A 19,778-nucleotide genomic window follows, 5' to 3' on the forward strand; every position below is an offset into this window, starting at 1 on the left:
GTAGAAGAACATTTGTCCTCAGGTTGGACCCAGGGCAACTGGACAGAGGTAAGTCAAGATGGCCCACACCCTTCCTGGCCATGAGAAACTTGGGCTTTAAAGACCTGGCATGCTGTTAAGCACTGGTTCCTAAGTACTGGCGCCTCAAAGAGCTGCAGGAACCCCTGCACAAGAATCACCTGAGTTGCTTGCTGTACATACAGACTTCCAGGCTGTACTCAGAGACCAATGAATCAGAATGCAGTCAGAGATCTCAAGATCTGTACTTCTTTCCTAAGCCTGTGAGTGATTCTGTGATGCAGCAAGATTTGGGACCCTTTGATCAGCCTTCTTAAACCCTGTCAAATCATCATGGAGATGAGTCAACATGCTTTTGACCCAAATATTTCTCCTGGCCACCTCCTGCAGGCTCAAAGTATCTACTGTTTTTGGCAGTTAGTTCTTTGGCAATAGGGCAGCAATGCCTCAAATGTTCCCTCTTTACATGAAATCCTCTCTGGAGGAATGCTGATGTTGCTGTGCTTGGGGAGTAACACAGCAGGTGTGTTATCTACCTGCTATACATGAGGGATGAGAAAGGGCAGAAAGGAGGAGGAGACTCTTTGGAAGGACATGGGGACTGGAGTTATGAGTAAGAACTTCAGGACTCCAGGATCCCTCAGTAGGCAACAAGAGAACAGAAGCTAGATATTGATTTCCACTGGACTGACACTCAAGACTCTATGGAGGAGCCAAGATATTTCTGCAGATTTTGAAAAATGTTGGCATCAATATTCCTGTTACTGGATGTGAATGATACATTGCTGGCTCAGAATGCAGAGAAGGAACCCAGAAGCATCTTTGGGCCATCTCATCTCAGCTGTTTCTTGTGTGTAATCGAGACCCAATTGATCACCTTCCTGTTTCCAATCTGACTGCCTTCTCTGCAATACTTCCAGAATAATGGTTCTAAAAGGCTTTGGAAAGCTACAGTTTTAGAAACTTTTAATTGTGAAATATAACACACATTCATAAAAGCACACCAAATGTAAATATATAGTTTAATGAGTAATTAGAAAGTGAACACCTGGAGCAAGAAATAGAACCTTACCAGCCCCTCTTCTGCAGGCTCCCTCCCAAACACAGCTCTTTCCCATCCCACAGAGGAGCCCCACTCTTGGCTTTTATAAATCACTTTATAAAAGTAATTTCCTTGCCTTGCTTTCATTTTTATCGACTGTGTATGCATCCTTAAATACAATAGTAAAAATTGGGTGGTTGTGAATTTTACATAATTGAAATCATATAGTATCTTTTAGTATTTATCTTCTTTACTTTTATGTTTTTAAAGATTTTTTTTTATGATGTGACAAGCAGCTGGGGTGGGGTTTTTTTCGGTTATTTTTGGTGCTATAAAGTACTTTATTGTATGAATATATCATAATTTTTAAAATCTATTGTCCTGGTGGGCATTTGTTTCACCTCCAATTATGGTTCTTATAAATCAGTATTATCATGATTGTTGTTAAGTTGCTGAGTTGTGTCTGACTCTTTTGCGACCCCATGAACTGTAGCCCACGTGTCTCCTCTTGTCCTTGAGATTTTCCAGGGAAGAATACTGGAGTGGGTTGCCATTCCCTTCTCTAATTATTATGAATATTTTTTCACATATATTAAGACTCACATAATTATACTCTTCTGTAGTATCTTTACTCAGGAACAGAATTGCAAAGTCACAGGGTATATACATCCTTAATTTTATTAGTTAAAGGCTAGAATGGTTGTAGGAGCTTTCCTGGTGGCTGAGATGGTAAAGAATCTGCCTGCAATGTGAGAGACTCTGGTTTGATCCTTAGGTTGTACTAAATATTTACCACCAGAAAACAATGAAAATTTCTGATGCTTCACATCCTTACCAACATTTGATGTTGTCAAAGTTTAAAACTTTTGCCAATCTGGTGGGTGCATATTAGTATCTCATTGTGATTTAATTTACTTTTCCCTGACTTCAATGAGATTTAACATCTTTTCATGTGGTGTTTAATTGGCCTTTTGGAACATTTCTTTTCTGAAATCAAGTCCTGATCACTTTCTATCTGTTTTCAATTGTCTTTTCTTAGTGATTTATGTGAGTTTTACATATTCTAAATTCTAGATCTTGGTCATCTGCAAATATTTCCCATTCTGTCACTTGCTTTTTCACCCTTTTTTATGATGTCTTTTGATTTTCTAATTTTTTGGTAATCAAATTTATTAATCTTTTCCTTTAAAAGCAGCAGTTTTTGTGTTTTGTTTAAAGAGCTCTTGTCCTATTCAGCGATCTTAAAGATATTCTCTTACATTATTTCTTCAAGGTATTTTATTTCATGCAGTTAATTTATTTACTCTGATACAATACTATAACTTTCATTATTATGGCTTTGTGATAAGATCAAGTATCAAGCTGATCAAATATTCCCACTATTTTTTCTTGGTCTAAAACGTCTTGGCTAATTTTGGCCTTCTGCATTTCTCTATAAATTTTTAGAGGCCACTTGTAAAGTTCCACAGAATTCCAGCTGGAGCTTTGATTGGTACTATATTAATCTTACTGATTGATTAGAGAAGAATGGATGATTTTATGATAAATCATGGTGTATTTATTTCTACATTGAATTAGTTCCTCTTTAATACCTTTCAATAGTACTATGATTCCTCCATAGAGATTTATACACCATTTATGAATTTATTCCTAGGAATTTGATCTTTGAAGGCTATTGTAAATTGCAATTGAAAACTAATTTTCTATTTGTTGTTCTTGTGTGGAAATGATATTGACTTTTGTATATTGATTTTGTATCCTGCAACCATACTAAACTTTATGATTACTATTAATTATTTGCAATTATAATTGTTAATTCTAACAATTGTATCTTATTTTGATATTTATTCATTTATATCAATAATAAATTGATTTTTATTATACATTGCCCATCCTTTTACCTTTTTATCTTTTTGTTTTTGTTGCTTTACTTTTGTTGCTAGGATCTTAGTACAATGTTGAATAAAGTGATGATAATAGCATTTTTTACTCATTCATTCTTTATTTCAAAGGGACTATCTCCAAGTTTTATCATTAGGATTTTTGTTACATAATCTTTAGAGTTAGGGATTTCTTTTTAACTCAAATTTGTGAAAATCTTTTATTGTGCCTTAATGCCCAGTAATTTTATTGAACATTTCCCCTGTATCTGTTACACTGATAATGTGTTTTTTTTAACTCTTGTAATCTATTAGTATAATGAGTTATTTGAGTAATTTTCTAATATTAAGCCAACTTTGCATTCCTGAAATGAATACAACTTGGTCATGTGTTTTAGTCTTTTTATATTTTGCTGGATTTGGTTTGCTAAAGTTTAATTTGGAACTTTTGTTTTTATTTTCATGACGAAATTTCACTTGTAATTTTCCGTTTGGTAATATCTTTGTAGGGTTTTGACATTATGGCATTTTTAGTCTAATAAATAGTTTCAAGTCTGCTGAATAGTATAAGTATATAGAATTGGAGTTGCTTTTTATTTAAATTGTGATAGAACTCTCCAATGAAGGCATTTTTTTTCTTTAGTAGTTATGATATTTACTACGCAACTCTTCTGTTTATTCTTATGTCAGTTATAGTAAGGTGGCTGTTCATCTATATTTTCAGTTTGCTTTAGTATAAACTTGATCATCCATTCAGTTCAGTTCAGTCGCTCAGTCGTGTCACTCTTTGCGACCCCATGAATCGCAGCACGCCAGGCCTCCCTGTCCATCACCAACTCCCGGAGTTCACTCAGACTCGTGTCCATCGTGTCAGTGATGCCATCCGGCCGTCTCATCCTCTGTTGTCCCCTTCTCCTCCTGCCCCCAATCCCTCCCAGCATCAGAGTCTTTTCCAATGAGTCATAATATCCCTTTATTATCTCTTTATTGACTTCAAGACCTGCAGAGATATCCTTAAAGTAAATAATACTGCTTATTTGAGCCTTCTCTCTCTTTTCCCTTTGACCAGTCTCACAAGAGGTTTATTGCTTTTATTATTTTTTCAAAAAACAGAATTTTGTATTGAGCTTCTAAAATTACATGTTTGTTTTCTATTTTATTAAATTTACTCCTGCTCACTATTTTCTTGCTTGTATTTCCTGTGGCTTTGTTTTGGTGAATTTCCCTAACTTCATGAACTAGATGATTTATTCATTAACTTAAAGGAAAAGAAAAATTCTTCTTTTTAGTCCTTTGTTTGTATCCCACACTTTTGGTATAATTTCATTATCATTCAATATGATTGTTTTCTACTTTCCATGTACTTTTTACTTTGATTATAAGTACTAAGAAGTATAGTTTCTGATTTCTAAACCTGGTAATCTTCTAGTTAAGCTCCTGCTCTTGAGTTCTAGCATAATTGCATTGTGATCAGAGAAACCAGTCTGTTTGAACTCAATCTTTTGAATGTTTTCAAGCTTATTTTATTTATGGCTGACATATGGTCAAGTTTTGTAACTGCTTCACATGTGCCTGAAAATCATTTATTTTGGAGTGATAGGATAATGTGCTCTACCTGTGTTATTCATGTTGTTCCAGTTATGCAGATCATTCCTAGTTTATGTCTCCTTCAATTACTAAAATTAAGTGTGACAAAATTCCCCACTATGGCTGCGGACTTGTCTAGTTGTTTGATAGTTCTGAAAACTTCTGAAAATACATATTTTGAGGCCATCTTGTAAATGCTTAGAAATTTAGAGTTATATCATCTTACTGAACTAAAACATTTATCACTTGAAATGTCCCTGTTTACTGCCACTAATGCTTTTTTTCCCCTTAAAATGTACTTAATCTTTATTAATAGAGTCTCACCAGCTTTTAGTACTGTTTCCATGGAATACCTTTGTCCATTCTTTTATTTCTAAACTTTCTATGTCCTTGTGTTTTAGGCATGTATCTTGCAAATAACATATAGTTGTTTAAAAGTCTAATGTAACAAAAACTGGAGTATATAATCTGGTTACATTATTATAGTTACTAATATATTTGAAAAATCCACCATTTTTCTGTGTGCTTTCTATTTGTCCCAGCTATTCATATTTCTACTTCTTTCTTTTCTTGCCTTTTTTAGACTGCTTGAGTCCTTTTATCATGTTTTCCTTCTCTTTTAGCTTCAAAGTTATATAGTTCTTTATTTCTATTATTTTAGTGATTACAAACTACATTCTTGAAATGAAAACATGCATCTTGGTGTATCAATGTCTAATCTATATTCTACCCACATTCCAGGTAATGCAAGGACTGTAAGCGATTTAGCTATCTTAATTCTGGCTAGACTTTATATATATACTATTGTTGTATATGTGAGTATGAATACTGAGTCACTTCTTTGGGACCTCTTAGGGGGTCCCCAAATAGTCAGAAAACCATGAGACTACATGACTCAAGCCTCTGTCCATCTTAACATTCTCTATGCATTATTGCACTTTAAAAATGTTAATCCAACCAGCCCTGCTGAGGATAATGTGGTTTTAAAATGAAGCTGCAGAGAAATGAGGTATGTGTTTTTCAGGTTTCCAAAAGTGAGGAGATTGGCCTCTCAACAGGACCATCTACTTTCAATCAAATGGAACCGAAAAAATGCAAGAAACACTGTTCAGTTCAGTTCAGTCGCTCAGTCGTGTCCAACTCTTTGTGACCCCATGAATTGCAGCACTCCAGGCCTCCCTGTCCATCACCAACACCCAGAGTTTACCCAAACTCATGTCGATCGAGTCAGGGATGCCATCCAGTCATCTCATCCTCTGTCGTCCCCTTCTCCTCCTGCCCCCAATCCCTTCCCGGATCAGAGTCTTTTCCAATGAGTCAACTCTTTGCATGAGGTGGCCAAAGTATTGGAGTTTCAGCTTTACCATCAGTCCTTCCAAAGAATACCCAGGACTGATCTCCTTCAGGATGGACTGGTTGGATCTCCTTGCAGTCCAAGGGACTCTCAAGAGTCTTCTCCAACACCACAGTTCAAAAGCATCAATTCTTCGGTGCTCAGCTTTCTTCATAGTCCAACTCTCACATCCATACATGACCAATGGAAAAACCATAGCCTTGACTAGATAGACCTTTGTTGGCAAAGTAATGTCTCTGCTTTTTAATATGTTATCCAGGTTGGTCATAACTTTCCTTCCAAGGAGTAAGCGTCTTTTAATATCATGGCTGTAGTCACCATCTGCAGTGATTTTGGAGCCCCCCAAAATAAAGTCTGACACTGTTTCCACTGTTTCCCCATCTATTTCCCATGAAGTGATGGGACCAGATGCCATGATCTTAGTTTTCTGAATGTTGAGCTTTAGGCCAACTTTTTTACTCTCCTCTTTCACTTTCCTCAAGAGGCTTTTTAGTTCCTCTTCACTTTCTGCCATAAGGGTAGTGTCATCTGCATATCTGAGGTTATTGATATTTCTCCTGGCAATCTTGATTCCAGCTTGTGCTTCTTCCAGTCCAGTGTTTCTCATGATGTACTCTGCATAGAAGTTAAATAAGCAGGGTAACAATATACAGCTTTGATGTACTCCTTTTCCTATTTGGAACCAGTCTGTTGTTCCATGTCCAGTTCTAACTGTTGCTTCCTGACCTGCATATAGGTTTCTCAAGAGGCAGGTCAGGAGGTCTGGTATTCCCATCTCTTTCAGAATTTTCCACAGTTTATTGTGATCCACACAGTCAAAGGCTATAGCGTAGTCAATAAAGCAGAAATTGATGTTTTTCTGGAACTCTCTTGCTTTTTCTATGATCCAGCAGATGTTGGCAATTTGATCTCTGGTTCCTCTGCCTTTTCTAAAACCAGCTTGAACATCTGGAAGTTCATGGTTCACGTACTGCTGAAGCCTGGCTTGGAGAATTTTGAGCATTAATTTACTAGCGTGTGAGGTGAGTGCAATTGTGTGGTAGTTTGAGCATTCTTTGGCATTGCCTTTCTTTGGGATTGCAATGAAAACTGACCTTTTCCAGTCCTGTAGCCACTACTGAGTTTTCCAAATTTGCTGGCTGTAGTGAGCTATATTCATATGACCGTAAAAAATGTATAGTTGCCAGAAGGCCTGTAGCTCACTTAAGATGACTCTAGAAGAGCAGAACTACTTTATTTCCTGCTAAACATAATTTTGTTTTCCTGTTTCCCCACCAGATGCAGGCTTGTGGTCCCTTCTGACACTGTGGATGCAGAAGGAAGAGGCAAAGTCCTTTCTGTGTATGGATGTCTAGAGTTGTCATAGTGATGTGGGGAAGCAAGTTGAAGCTGTGTGTTTGGTTGAGAACAGATACTTTTTTCTCATCATTAATCACAAATTAAAGCCATTTAAAAGGTATGGGAAATGTTGCTTGGCAAAATTAAACTTCCGTTAAATTATGCTCAACACAATCCCTGGAAGCAAAGTTTTTACCATTCATATTTAATTTAATTCAGTAAAGCAGAGACACTTATTTTCTCTAGCATGGCTAAATATATTAAATACATCTATCCTTATTATCCTAAATTTTTGCCTATGCCTGAAACTAAGTGATAATGCAATCATAGGTGTCTGTGACATCTTGGTGTAGGAAGTAAGCATCTTAATTTTATATATCACTCTGCTGGCTTCTCTGGCCCCACTTGGGCTGCTCCAAGGCTATAAACATGACATCACAACACTAAGCTGCTCATTTTCTCCAAGAGTTCAAATTGTATTTCCTGATTGGGAAATGATGTTTCTCTGACTTCATGGCGATAGATGGAGAAATTACACCTTCTAAAGAGCAAATAACTCGGCTATGAGTCATACAGTCATTGCTCCCCTGGGGAAGAAATTCCAGAAGCTATCACTCTATGGATTTAATTTAAGCCATTATAATCTCAGAACCTGTATCTGTAAAGAACCCACAAGACTCTCTGCTCCATCCTTATTTTGTTCCCATCTTACAGATGAGACAGTTGATGCTCAGAAACATTAAATAATTTGTTCCAAGGTCATAAGACTATGGAACTATTACCAGCATTCCTTAGTGTTTAAATCATGTTTCCTCAAGCTCAGAAAATACATGAAAATGAGGATCCCAAAGTCCTCACCAATATGAAGCAAGTTTTATTGCACTGGCAGCTTCTCTTGCAGCAGCCTGCACCATTATCTTACTGATTTCCAGTCTTCACTGGGAATAGGAGTCTCAGCACTACAATAACTACAAAGTCACATTCACAGTTTTTAAAGCCCACAAAGACCCTCACCTGACTATCTCCTTAACTTTCAGGGTCTATTGATAGATGAGGTAGGCATGTAATGCCTTTCTCAAACCAGAGCTTGACAGAGGTTGAAAGCATCTGCCAAAAGAACCCAGGCTTCCCATTTTGCCATGTAGGAAGGGCAGCCACCAGATTTTGCACTGTTAATTGGCTCCCATGCAGACAGTTATTTTAGCAATGATTATGTGGGTCTTCTGTAGCACATCTTGATTTAAAGTGAAATGTCAAAAAGCACTTCTCAACCACTCAAAGCTTCCAGGTTTGCTCACATTTATCTGGTTGGACAGAAAGGAAGGCAGCCTTCAATACTGTTCTGTAGATGTACAACTAGATTATTCAGTCATCTCCTCAAATTCAGAAAGTAATTCTAAGAGAGATGGTAACTGAGGAGTCTGATTTCTACCTAAGAGATACTTTTCTTAAGGTCAGATGGAATTGAAAAGAGAGTTTATGGGAAAAATGCCACTGTGACCTTAAGCATGAAGTCTTTGGGTTGACACCGTAATGAGGAATGGAGTGCTATTAAAATAATAACTCCACTAGCAGTAGGCGAAAAAAGACTTAAGCTCAGGATAATTTTGGGAAGGAGGATTTTGCCAAGGAGATTTTAATGTCAAGAATGTATGTGAGGCTAAAAATAAGGAGCTCACGCACATCCTAGAGCTGTGGGTGGGGATGTATATATAATCAAATTAAATTATTCCACTTCCACTTATGGAAAAATCTGATGGCAAAAATTGATTAGAAAACATTTAGTCATATTTCACTTGGATTATGCTTATATATATCAAACTCCAGACTTGTCAAAATAAGGCCCACAAGTGCTTCCCAGCCAAGGTGTTAGATAGACAATGGCTAAAATGTGCAAAAATGATAAAGATATTACAGAAACATCATGCCTGGAAAAGCCACAGGCATTCAGCTCCCAGCTATAGAGAGAGAAGTGTACCTGAGGAATGAGACATGGAACCCAGAGTGGCCTAAATGTGGAATGCAAAGGGAGGAGCCTTCAGAGAGCCGGAAAGACATGTGTGAGCCCCAGGTGCCAACTCTCAGAGCCTGGAGGTCAGAGCCCCATGACTTTTTGCGCTATTTCTTTTCCTACCAGATAAAGTACCCCTCAATTTCGATTTTGCTCTGGAGGGCCAGCACTTATGTTCTTTCTGCAAATCATCTGTCGATACAATGGGACTGTGAGGTTGGCTGCTGCCAACACATCCATCTGCCAACCATGGCCATCTGCAGAGGAGACACAAAGCCTCAATGCCTGGAAATGAATTTATTATTTGTTGACATTTCAAGGACAAACATCTCTTTGGCCACAGCTACTGAAACTTGAATCCAAAAATGGGAGGAAAATCTAGGCCCAGGTAAGCCTTTTATTTACTTCTTAAATTGTAATTATAAGAATATGTACAAACACGCTTTGTTAGTCAATCCTCTCTGCTTGCCCAAGCCTGGGCCCTGGGCCAGCAATGTCTCTATCCGTTGGTTCTGGTGTTGACCAGTGAGAAGGGCAGCTAGGAGTGGTAGGGAAAGAAGGGGTATCTTTCCTGGCTGGTGGGAATAGTTTGTAACTTCCTACTGGCCACTACTTGCTGAGGCAGGTGACACACACTCTTTAGGATGTTTGCCTTGTGCATCCCCCCAGGTGATAAAGGTACAGGGCAGAGAAGTTGGCTCAGGCTTTATACGCAGGCCCAAGGTGCTAATGGGAACGCAGGAGAGCTGATGGGGCTCAGCCCAGTGCTACCACTGCCCCATGATCTACATGAATTCCGGCTTGGACAGAACCTGCATCTCATGCTTCTCAGTTCTCTCCCGACATGTCATTCTGGAATCCCGTGATCTCTGCTCCCTAAAGAAAGAACAAAGAGGAAAAATCATTTGTCCTGAATAATTTAACTGTTAGGAGCTAACACTTGTGGAAAACTTATTAAGGATCAGGCATTGTGCTAAGCACTTTTAATGTACTAGCCCCCACCGTACTTCCCCAACACTCACAGCCCTCCTTCCTACTGATCAGCAACAGAGACAGCACTGGCTAAGATGTAGGCACTGCTACTGCTATTAGCCCCTTTTTACATGTGAGGAAATGGAGGTTTATGGAAGTTAAATCACTTTCCCTAGGTCACATGTAGCTATGAATCAACAATGGCAGCATCAAACCCAAGCCTGTAACCATTCTGCAGTTCTATCATGGAGACAAGAGGAAAGGGGAGGGCAGGGAGAGGCTGATGGGTGAGAGGCCAGAGGCAAAGCAGGTGAGGCATGGTAGCCATTCTAACACATCAGTGATGTTTAGGATCACTGAGAAATGCTACCATCCATCCATAATTCTAGAAGGACTTGAAAGATCTTGTCAGCTGATGGAAGAGTGATTCAACGGAGGGCATCAAACCCAAGCCTGAAACAATTCTACTACGGTCCATCCCCTGCGGATTTTTCCACCTGCCCCCTGTAGATTGTGCAGTAAAACAGCTGAAAACCAGCAGGCTGAATCATTGTGGGAGGGATCTCATTTCAGCTCTGTAACTAGTTATTCACATAATCTCAATAATGTCCCTTAACCTGTGAGCCTTAATTTGTTTATCTGTAAAATGATCATTCCTTGTGTCCGGCTATCTCCATGGCATTGTATTGAGCCAACTCATGGGGAGAAGCTTTGAACTAAAATAAGGATCGTCTATATGTGACTCGATTAGGATGATTGCTATAGGAGGTGATGTGGTATAGGAGAAAGCATGAGCCATGGCTGGGGGGCCTGGATTTGAATCTGTCACACTAGCGGAAACTTTTTGACTCTCAGTTTCTCATCTATAACCTGCCAGGGAGCTCTAGCATGAGGAAGACACAGGTTGGAGGTGAGTGCAGTGGGCTTCCCCATGTCTGAATGCCTCTTACCTGCAGGGGAAGCATATGGAGTTGCTGAAAACACAGTAGATGAGGGGGTTGATGGCACTGTTCAAGGCAGGCAGGTTCTGAATGATCACAGAGGCGTAGAAACGCTCCTTAGTATTTGGAAGGAGGCTGAAATTGTCTAAAATGTCGAAGAGGAAGTAGGGACTCCAACAGCAGATGAAGGCTGGGGAGAAGAGAACCATTAGCACTGTAGCAGCCCACAGCCCAGAGGGCCCTCTGTGTTGGCCCTGAGTGGAGCTTCAGTGAGGAGGTTCCTTAGCACCTGGGATCTCAGAAATATTTAGAACAGTTGTGTGTGTTCATATTAATGTCATGTTTACTTACACACACACACATACACACTCACGTCTACACATACATACATTACATCCCACAGACGCATTTCTGAAGTTGAGTAAATTTGCTGGAGCTTCTCTATCTGTAAAGGGAAGGTCTGATTTAACTACTGCAGTGATCCTTGAAAGGCTGGGAGCTGTTCAGCATGGCCTTAGCCTCTCATTCTACACTGTGCGAAAGAAAATTCAGCAGATCCCTTTGGAGACTCTATGGTAAAAGACAGAGCAAGGAACACTTCACAGCGACTCCTGTTTTGGGGTAGGCGAGGGGAAGGGGTGGTAGCTAATGTTTCAAAACACAGCCTGGCTAAGTCACAAGATTCTCAATTTTATTTTCCATTTCCAAGTCAGCCTCTCCAGGCAACACCCACACTATATACCCCTTACCGAGTCCATTAGTGTGCGTGAGACCCTGATTCTGCTTGGATCCAAATCCTCAGAGGAAGGAGATGAGAAATGGAGAGCCAGAGTGCAACGGCCAATTTTATGTGCCACCTTGACTAGGTCATAGGATGCCCAGATTTTTTTGTTAATCATTACGTCTGATTATTTCTGTGTTCTCAGAGTATTTCTGAGTGAGATTAACATTTGAATTTGTAGATTAAGAAAAGTAAATTGTCCTCCCCAGTGCGGGTGGGCAGTGATCTATCCATAGGTTTGAATACAATAAAAAGGGTGAGTGAGAGAGGAGTCACTCTGTTTGCTTGACTGTCTTCTGGCTAAGACTTGGATCCTCTTTGGCCTTCATACTTAGACTCAGACTGAGACGACACCATTAGCTCTCCTGGATCTGGAGATCTGGGGACTTTTCAGCTTCACAGTCAAATGAGCCAATTGTTTACAATAAATATCTATATCTATATGTATCTATCTATCTATCTATATATATATAATTTCCCTGGAGAATGCAAATTAATACCATAGAGATAAACCTTCTTGGGATTGACTGGAACCCACATGTGGTCTCTCTTACTTTCTTGCCCCATCCTCTCCACTCTCTTTCTTCCCTTTCTCAGTCATAGGATTTTTCCTCAGGGAAGTCAGGCTTCCTTTGCCATCTGACTGTAGGAATCAGCTTGTCACCATAACTCTTTGACTGACACATGTATTTTTTCCCTCCTTGACCTTGACAATCTGTTAAAAGGGAACAGTTCTAACACAAAGACCACTGAACATTCTAGGCTCTGGAGGTAAAGCCTGGCATTGGCGCAGATAGTAGTTCTGGGGCATGGAGGGGCAAAGCTTCTGTTTGGGGGAATTTGGAAAATCCGTGTGGTGTATATTTGTGTGTGTTGTGTGGGTCCTGGTTTTCCTGGGGATACCTGTCCTGCATCATGCAGCCAGTCCCATCCATGTCTCATACATCCTTCAAATGCCCATTTGGACATTTATGGAGCAGAGAATCTGTTTATAATGACCCCAGTCTAAAAACCTGATTCTCTTTTATATATGACCACAATGTTTTAAATAAATACTGAGTTTTCCAGAAGTCCAATTCCCTTGCAAATAGAGGAAAGATTACTTTGTTTAATTTGGAACTTTAGCAGGATTTGTTCACCTACTGTGAAAATAAAGTCACTGACAGCAATACTGCTTTATTTTTTATGTCTCCATGAAAACACACCTGCATTGGTTTGCATTTGTAATTATTATTACTTCATTATTCTACTAAGGACTGTATCCAAGTATTTATATATTGAAATCTGTATTATTTTATTATCAATTATTTTCTTCCTAGTCTCCCTTTATGTTATACACTGATCTTTTAAGAATTATGTTAGGTACATAGGTTTTTGTATACATTTCATTTCAGAATGGTAAAGGGGCATTACAAAATATTTGTTATAGGAAGGGGCATTTTGGTCTGATTGCACTGTTGACATGGCTGATCTCCTGTGGACTTTCTTGTTCTCTGACTAAAGGAAATCCAACGCCTATGTATGTGGCTCCTGATTATAAAAGGCTGTACTGGCTCTGAAACACATATATAAGGTATGCTTCATGCCTCAACATCCAGGGAATGTGTATCATGCTTCTGATTGTCTGGGAAAGCAAGATAATCTCCGATCTACTGCAGAAGCTTCTGGGAAAGGGCTTTGAGCCCCAGTGGGTGGTATATGCTCTATCCTCGGGTCTGCCTGCAATGTTGTCTTGTGATTGTATTCTCCTGGCTGAGTCACACGGCATGTGGTCTGTTTGGCCTTTTGCAGATGCACTTTAGAAAGGTGAGAGGGACAGTTCTGGTGACAATGTACTCGCAGAGCTAACATGAGAGCTATGCTCCCAGAGGTCTTAAGAACCACAAGATGGGTAGGGAGGGGTAGTATTTTGAGCTAAGTAAAAAAAGGAAATGACACAAATCTTTTCCTTCATGCATATCCCCATTTGTTCTTTCAACAGATATTAATTAAGCACAGTGTGCAAGGACCCTATAAGCCCTTGGTGATAATGTAAGGAAAACAAAAGCGAAAGTCATTGCTTGTGGGGATTTTGCCCCACAAATAGACAATAAACAGATCAACATATATCCTATATTGTCAAGTGGAAGTAGAAATATGAAGAAAAAATAAAGTAGGGTAAAGACTATAGGAGAGACATTTAAGACTTGCCAAGGAGGCCTTTCTGAAGAGGTTGTGTTGTTGGAAAGCAAGATGATGTCAAGCCATGGCATGGATAAGCCATGCCACCATCTGAAGGCAGGGCATTTCAGGTGGGAAATATTGCAAGGTATGAACAAGTTGACATTTGAAGAAACAGCAAGAAAACCAGTGTGACTTATATATGGAGTGGGCAAGGAAGAGAACTGGGGCATGGGGCTGGATACTTGCCTGGAGGACAGATCACACACACTGTAAGACATGGGAAAAAGTACGATTTTATTGCAGTGTCATGGGAATCCATAAGTGAGTTTGCAGGGTAGTGATAGTGTCTGATTAACATTCTTAAAAAGATCACATTATCTGTTTTACAGAGAAGGATTAAAAGAAGATCAGTTGCAGTTCCAGTGTTCCAAGGAGAAGTTGGTAGGAGCTTAGATCAAGGAAGTAATTGTATAGATGCTGAGAAATGGTTAAATTTGAGAACTCTTTTGCAGGTAAAGCTTCTGTGCCTTACTGATAGACTACATATGTGGCGTGGAAGAGAAATAGTATAATGACAGACAGATGACCGACCCTTAGGTTTTTGGTATGGATGAAAGATTAAGTCATTTACTAAACTCGGGAACACAGGAGGACGAGTAAACTTGCAGGAGATAAGAAAGCATGCTGAGACTTCTGGTTTTTCATGTTGAGTATGCTAAGCTTATCATAAATAAAAATTTCAAGTAGAATTATAAAAAAGTTTCAAGTAGAAATCATAGATATAATTTCTAAGCAAAGGAAGTGTTCCAAAGAAGAACTGAGCAAATGTTGTTTAGAAATCTGGCATTTTGTTGGCTGTGGTTACCTTGATAAGTATGCCTATACTAGGGTAATAGGAAAGAAAGCTAATAGAAATAGGCTCCAGAGAATGAGAGATGCTAGAAAGGAGAGTGTTAAAGGAGAGGGTCTGTTACTGGGGAGTTTGTAGAGGGAGCTGTTACAGTATGTGTATGTGCATATGATCCAGTCTAGGGGGGTATCTGTGGGGGAGAGGAGATGATTGCAGGAAGAGAATTCTTGAGTTAGCATGGAGGAATGGGATAGCTCAAGTGCATTTTGGATTAAGGAGCAGAGACAGTTTATCCATAGTAATAGGAGAAAAGGCAGAGATGCAGGTAGGTCCATGGATATGAAGGCAGGTGAATGAGGAAGTTCTATTCTGACAAGAGTGTTTTCCTTGTGAAATAAGAATCAGGGCCATTAACTGAGGGGACGAAAGGGGGAGGAAGTTTTGAAGGTTTGGAAATGACGAAGAAAATAACACCAATCTGGCATATATTAGGTGCTCTAGAAATACCTTTTTTTCTTGGATGAGGTGACTTTGTGGGTCTTAAGAGTAGAGAGACCAAAGAAGACAAAAGGAAAGGGAAAACGACAGGAGCGAGCAGGGAAGATAAGGCATCCATTAGGGAAGAATTTATGGTGACCTTGAAATTAAATATCCAGAAGAAATGGAATGCTGCTTCTGTCTTCCTTGGTTGTTGAACTTCAGCTCTGGGGAGTGTATGCCTTCAGAAAAGCAACTGGGTCAACTAGATGCTGGTGAGCATCAGCTTCAGCTAGTAATGTCTTAATTGGATTTTTTTCCACATTATCCATCCCATGGCTGTGTTGGACAACAATATTCATAAAGATAGATGTAGGAAACCAAATGTTGGCCCGTGAGGGAGCTACAGTGACACTGATAAGCTCCACACACACATTCATTTCTAATTGGGAAAAGGCAGAAGTTCCCATAGACAAATTTTTTCCTTGTGTGCACTTTGTGTCACCAGGTCCCAGGTACAAATTTGTTTTTGGAATGTCAACAGTTTTACAACACGAGGAGGGATGTTGCTTACCGAGAATGATGACAATACTATACTTGATGGCCTTGATCTTTGCCTTTGAGATAAGCCCTCGGTTGTAACTGGTGCACAGCTTTCCATCTGCAGATGCAAAAAGCGAACCATAGAGTGAAGTGCTGCTTCTGCCAATAGGAACATTGTAGGTTAGACCCACAGTTGTCATGGGACCACTTACATCCTCCTCACCTATGCCCAGGAGGATCCCCCCTCCCCCGCCCTGCCCTTTGACATATCCAGAGTAAATGGGCTGGATGCTAGAAACTGCTCAGTTTGCAGCTTAATGTAAAATGCAAATGCATTGGGACATCCAGACTCTCAAGAGACTTGGCTGGATGCCCTGAATCAACTGAATCTGGAATGAGCCAGGTGACCACAGGGGGCGATGCTGAGACATTGGTCTTGTCCCTGCAGCAACCTAGGACAAAGCAGTTTTCCTAGAAATCTTACCCCAGATGAACTTACTCATCTAACTCAGAAATTCCACTCTCAACAAAAGCTCAAGCCAGAGATATAATAAAACCTGTTCCAAATAAGAACCTCGTTATAACTTTAATCTTATGTGGGTTGTTTGATACTAAACATGTGAGGATTAAATTTAGGAATCCACTAGAATGTAAGCTTGATGGAAACAGAGACTTTGTTTTCCTCACTCCTGTATCCTCTAAACTAGTGAATGATTAATTAATATTTATTGAATGAATTAATATAAATCCGTCTCTGAAGCTGTGAGAGATTTTTTTTTGCTATCATGGCTTCTACCAGGCCTCATGGTGCCTTTGTGAAAACTGGGAAAAGATGCCCTCCCTCCGGACATAAGCAGACCCTCAGTGAGGGAGAGGCATGGACAGAAGGCCAGCCCCACACACCCTCAGCTGAGTGCCACTGATTAAGGCTCAAGGGACACAAGCCTAGTGGTGGCCAAGGTCAGAGGCCCACCCACGGCACACCTGAGTCATACGAGGTAGGACTACCCTACAGCCCAGCTCCCATGCTCACTGGTCCTCACTACACCTTCAGATGTCACGTTTGAAATGTATTTAAATCCTCATGGAAACTGGTGTGAAATTTACCTTTGCACTATTTATTCTACCTTGTCTGCAATCCAATCCAGCCCAACCCATCAAGAGATAAGGACTGAACAAAATAGGCTAAAATAGAGTTCCTCTTCTCTGGGAACTTTCAATCCAGCAGGAAAGATCACTCAGCATGAGGCTGGGTGAGATGAGAGAGACTAAAACCAAAAACCAAGTATGAACGAAGAAGGAAGCCATTCCCCCACTGTAATGCAGAGGTGGCCACAAGGCAGAGGCGGAAATCCCCAAGGCCAAGCTGGGGGTGGGGGCGTAGGATTGGGAAAGATGCCTGAAGCAGAGGGGAAGTCCTCAGCCAAGACGGGGAAATGAGAAAATGTAGGAAGTGTTAGAATCTTGGTGAGTCATCTCGCTTGGCTGGAGCCTGAAAGGACGCTGGTTTGAGGGTGGGGAGAAGGACTGAGGCCAAAGTAGGAAGACCTTGAATGTCTCCCTGAGGAGTTTGGGCTGAATTTCTGAGGCAGCTGCAAGTCATCGAAGCTTCTGTCTGTTTTCACAGTTTGAACGCTTACTCATTGGAGAAGACAAGCTGTTAGCAGGAATAATAGGAATAAGGGGTTTTTCTGTGCAGTGAACTGAAATGCTATATTTAATTATATAATTGATTTTTATTTCTTGATGTCTACCCTGGAAGGCCACTCTTAGGCACTATTAGGGCCTTCAGATTGTTCCGTGCATTTCACAGAAGCACAAAGTTTCAGTGGTATAAGGGAGAAAATGCTTCAAGAGTATTTACAGCAGTGGTTTTTAGGTGGGGAAATATTGCCCCCGGGGTTATGACTGGACACATTTTTGATTGTCACAATGGTTCGGGTGGGTGTTCCAGGCATCTAGTGGGCAAAGACCAAGACTGCTGCTAAATATCCTTCAATGCACAGGACAGTTCCCCACAAAAGAAGAATTACCTAGTTCAAACTACTGACAGTGCCAAAGTTGAAGCCCTGATTTCCAAAGTAGTATCTTGGAAAGGATACAGACTTCAAGATCAAACCTGAATACACACTCCAGCTCCACAACTTACTAGTGGTGTCATCTCATGCAAATTGCCTACTATTCCCAGCCTCAGTTTCCCATTTTCAAAAATGAAGCATGAAACACCTAATTCACAGAGTTGTCTTGAAGATTAAAATAAAATAATATATTCAAGGTGCCAATCCCCATAGCAGGAATGTCAATTTCCTTATGAGTTGGGATGAATGAGATTTTAACAGTATTTCAGGAGGATGAGCTGCCTTTATGGAAGTGAACAGAAAGTATTACTACATTTGTTGCTGTTGTTGTTTGGTCACTCTGTCATATCCAACTCTTCTGTGACCCCATGGATTGTAGCCCACCAGGCTCCTCTGTCCATGGGATTCTCCAGGCAAGAATACTGGAGACGGTTGCCAACTCCTCCAGGGGATCTTCCCAAGCCTCCTGCTTGATAGGCAGATTCTTTACCTCTGAATCACCTGGGAAGACTCATTACTATATTTAGGTAGGCTACTATTCAATATTATCTGTATATAGAATTTATATACATCAGATAATTATCAGGATGGGATTATAGCCATGGGAGCAAGTAAAAAAGACAGCAGATCAAATCATATCTTTTCAAAGTATCTCCATTTGCTGGTATAACAGCTGGCTCCTAAACAGCATGGCTCTGAAGACTTACTTTTTCAGAAAACTTTTTGAGAATGACATTTGTGCTCTGAAATCTGTTTAAAATGGAAACTTGCAGTACTTTCCACAGGGCAACTGGGTGACAATATAATCAACTCCTACCATTCCATCTTCCAATGAGATCAGTAAAAAGCATCTTTAATCTGACCACTCTAGGAAATGTAAAACCTCCAGCTCCTGAAGATGGCTCTTCAAAGTGAGCTGAACTGCAAAATCCCAGTAATTCTCCTTTATTGGGAGATAAAAGGATTATTTCCCCTCAGGCCTTGGGGCTGAGCAGGAGTGAAAAGCAGTTAAATTCAGCTGTCACTGTGCATTAATAGGGGGTAGCCTAGAGGCAGGGGGTGGACTAGATTTTGGACTGGAAGCAGCATGCTGCCTTGGGCTGTCTTAGTTCAAGGATGAATCCTAAGTGGCCAGTGGCTGCTCCTTTCCTTCCCCATGCTTCATGCCCCTTGCAGAGCCACTGGGAACCTTTTTTTTTTTTTTTTTTTGTGGGCTGAGCCTCTGAGGGGGGAGCTACTGATGTCCCGAGATTTTAAATGAAGCAGAATTTACTCCTGTCTGGTTGGGGCTGGGGGTAGGCATACACGGACCTACAAGAGTCGGGGCGATTTGTTTGTTAACAAGGAAGTCTACCTGATAATATTTTACATTCATTATTTTTTCATATGTTGGTAACTTCATGTATTTCAGATCAATTTAAAAAATTGAACATTTTAACAATTATGCCTGTTTTCTAAAAATTTTGAATTTAAAATTTATTTTTAATTTCTGATAATTGATGACCTCTTTATGAATATAACCTTAATGTGGACTATTTTTGATGCATTATGTCTCATCTACTTAGCTCAGGACTTTGGCCACCTCCACTTCCTTTCCTTGTGTGTGTACAGAAGGTCATAGATACAAGGAAGTATGACCTAACTCACCTAACTCACAGCCTTGTCTATTCCTCAGCTCCTCAGTTCAGGTGGAACCAAGAACCCTGGCAGACCCAAAATAATTGTGACAGACAGGTTAGCTAT

The 19,778-nt window shown here is 40.1% G+C and overlaps 1 protein-coding gene across 2 annotated transcripts in view; it reads right to left on the reverse strand.

Annotated features, from left to right (window-relative positions):
- Nucleotides 1–10,015: 10,015 nt before the first annotated feature.
- NPSR1 (neuropeptide S receptor 1) overlaps nucleotides 10,016–19,778 on the reverse strand; it is a 159,849-nt gene continuing 150,086 nt past the window's right edge. For both annotated transcript variants that reach the window (XM_068973323.1, XM_068973322.1), the window contains 3 exons: nucleotides 15,989–16,075; nucleotides 11,153–11,333; nucleotides 10,016–10,106 (listed from right to left, as the gene is read on the reverse strand). In XM_068973323.1, coding sequence (XP_068829424.1) covers nucleotides 10,016–10,106; nucleotides 11,153–11,333; nucleotides 15,989–16,075 — 359 coding nt within the window. The remainder of the gene's footprint in view (nucleotides 10,107–11,152; nucleotides 11,334–15,988; nucleotides 16,076–19,778) is intronic.

This window comes from Capricornis sumatraensis, chromosome 5 (genome assembly GCF_032405125.1).
Source record: "Capricornis sumatraensis isolate serow.1 chromosome 5, serow.2, whole genome shotgun sequence".
In the NCBI taxonomy this organism is placed as follows: Eukaryota; Metazoa; Chordata; class Mammalia; order Artiodactyla; family Bovidae; genus Capricornis; species Capricornis sumatraensis.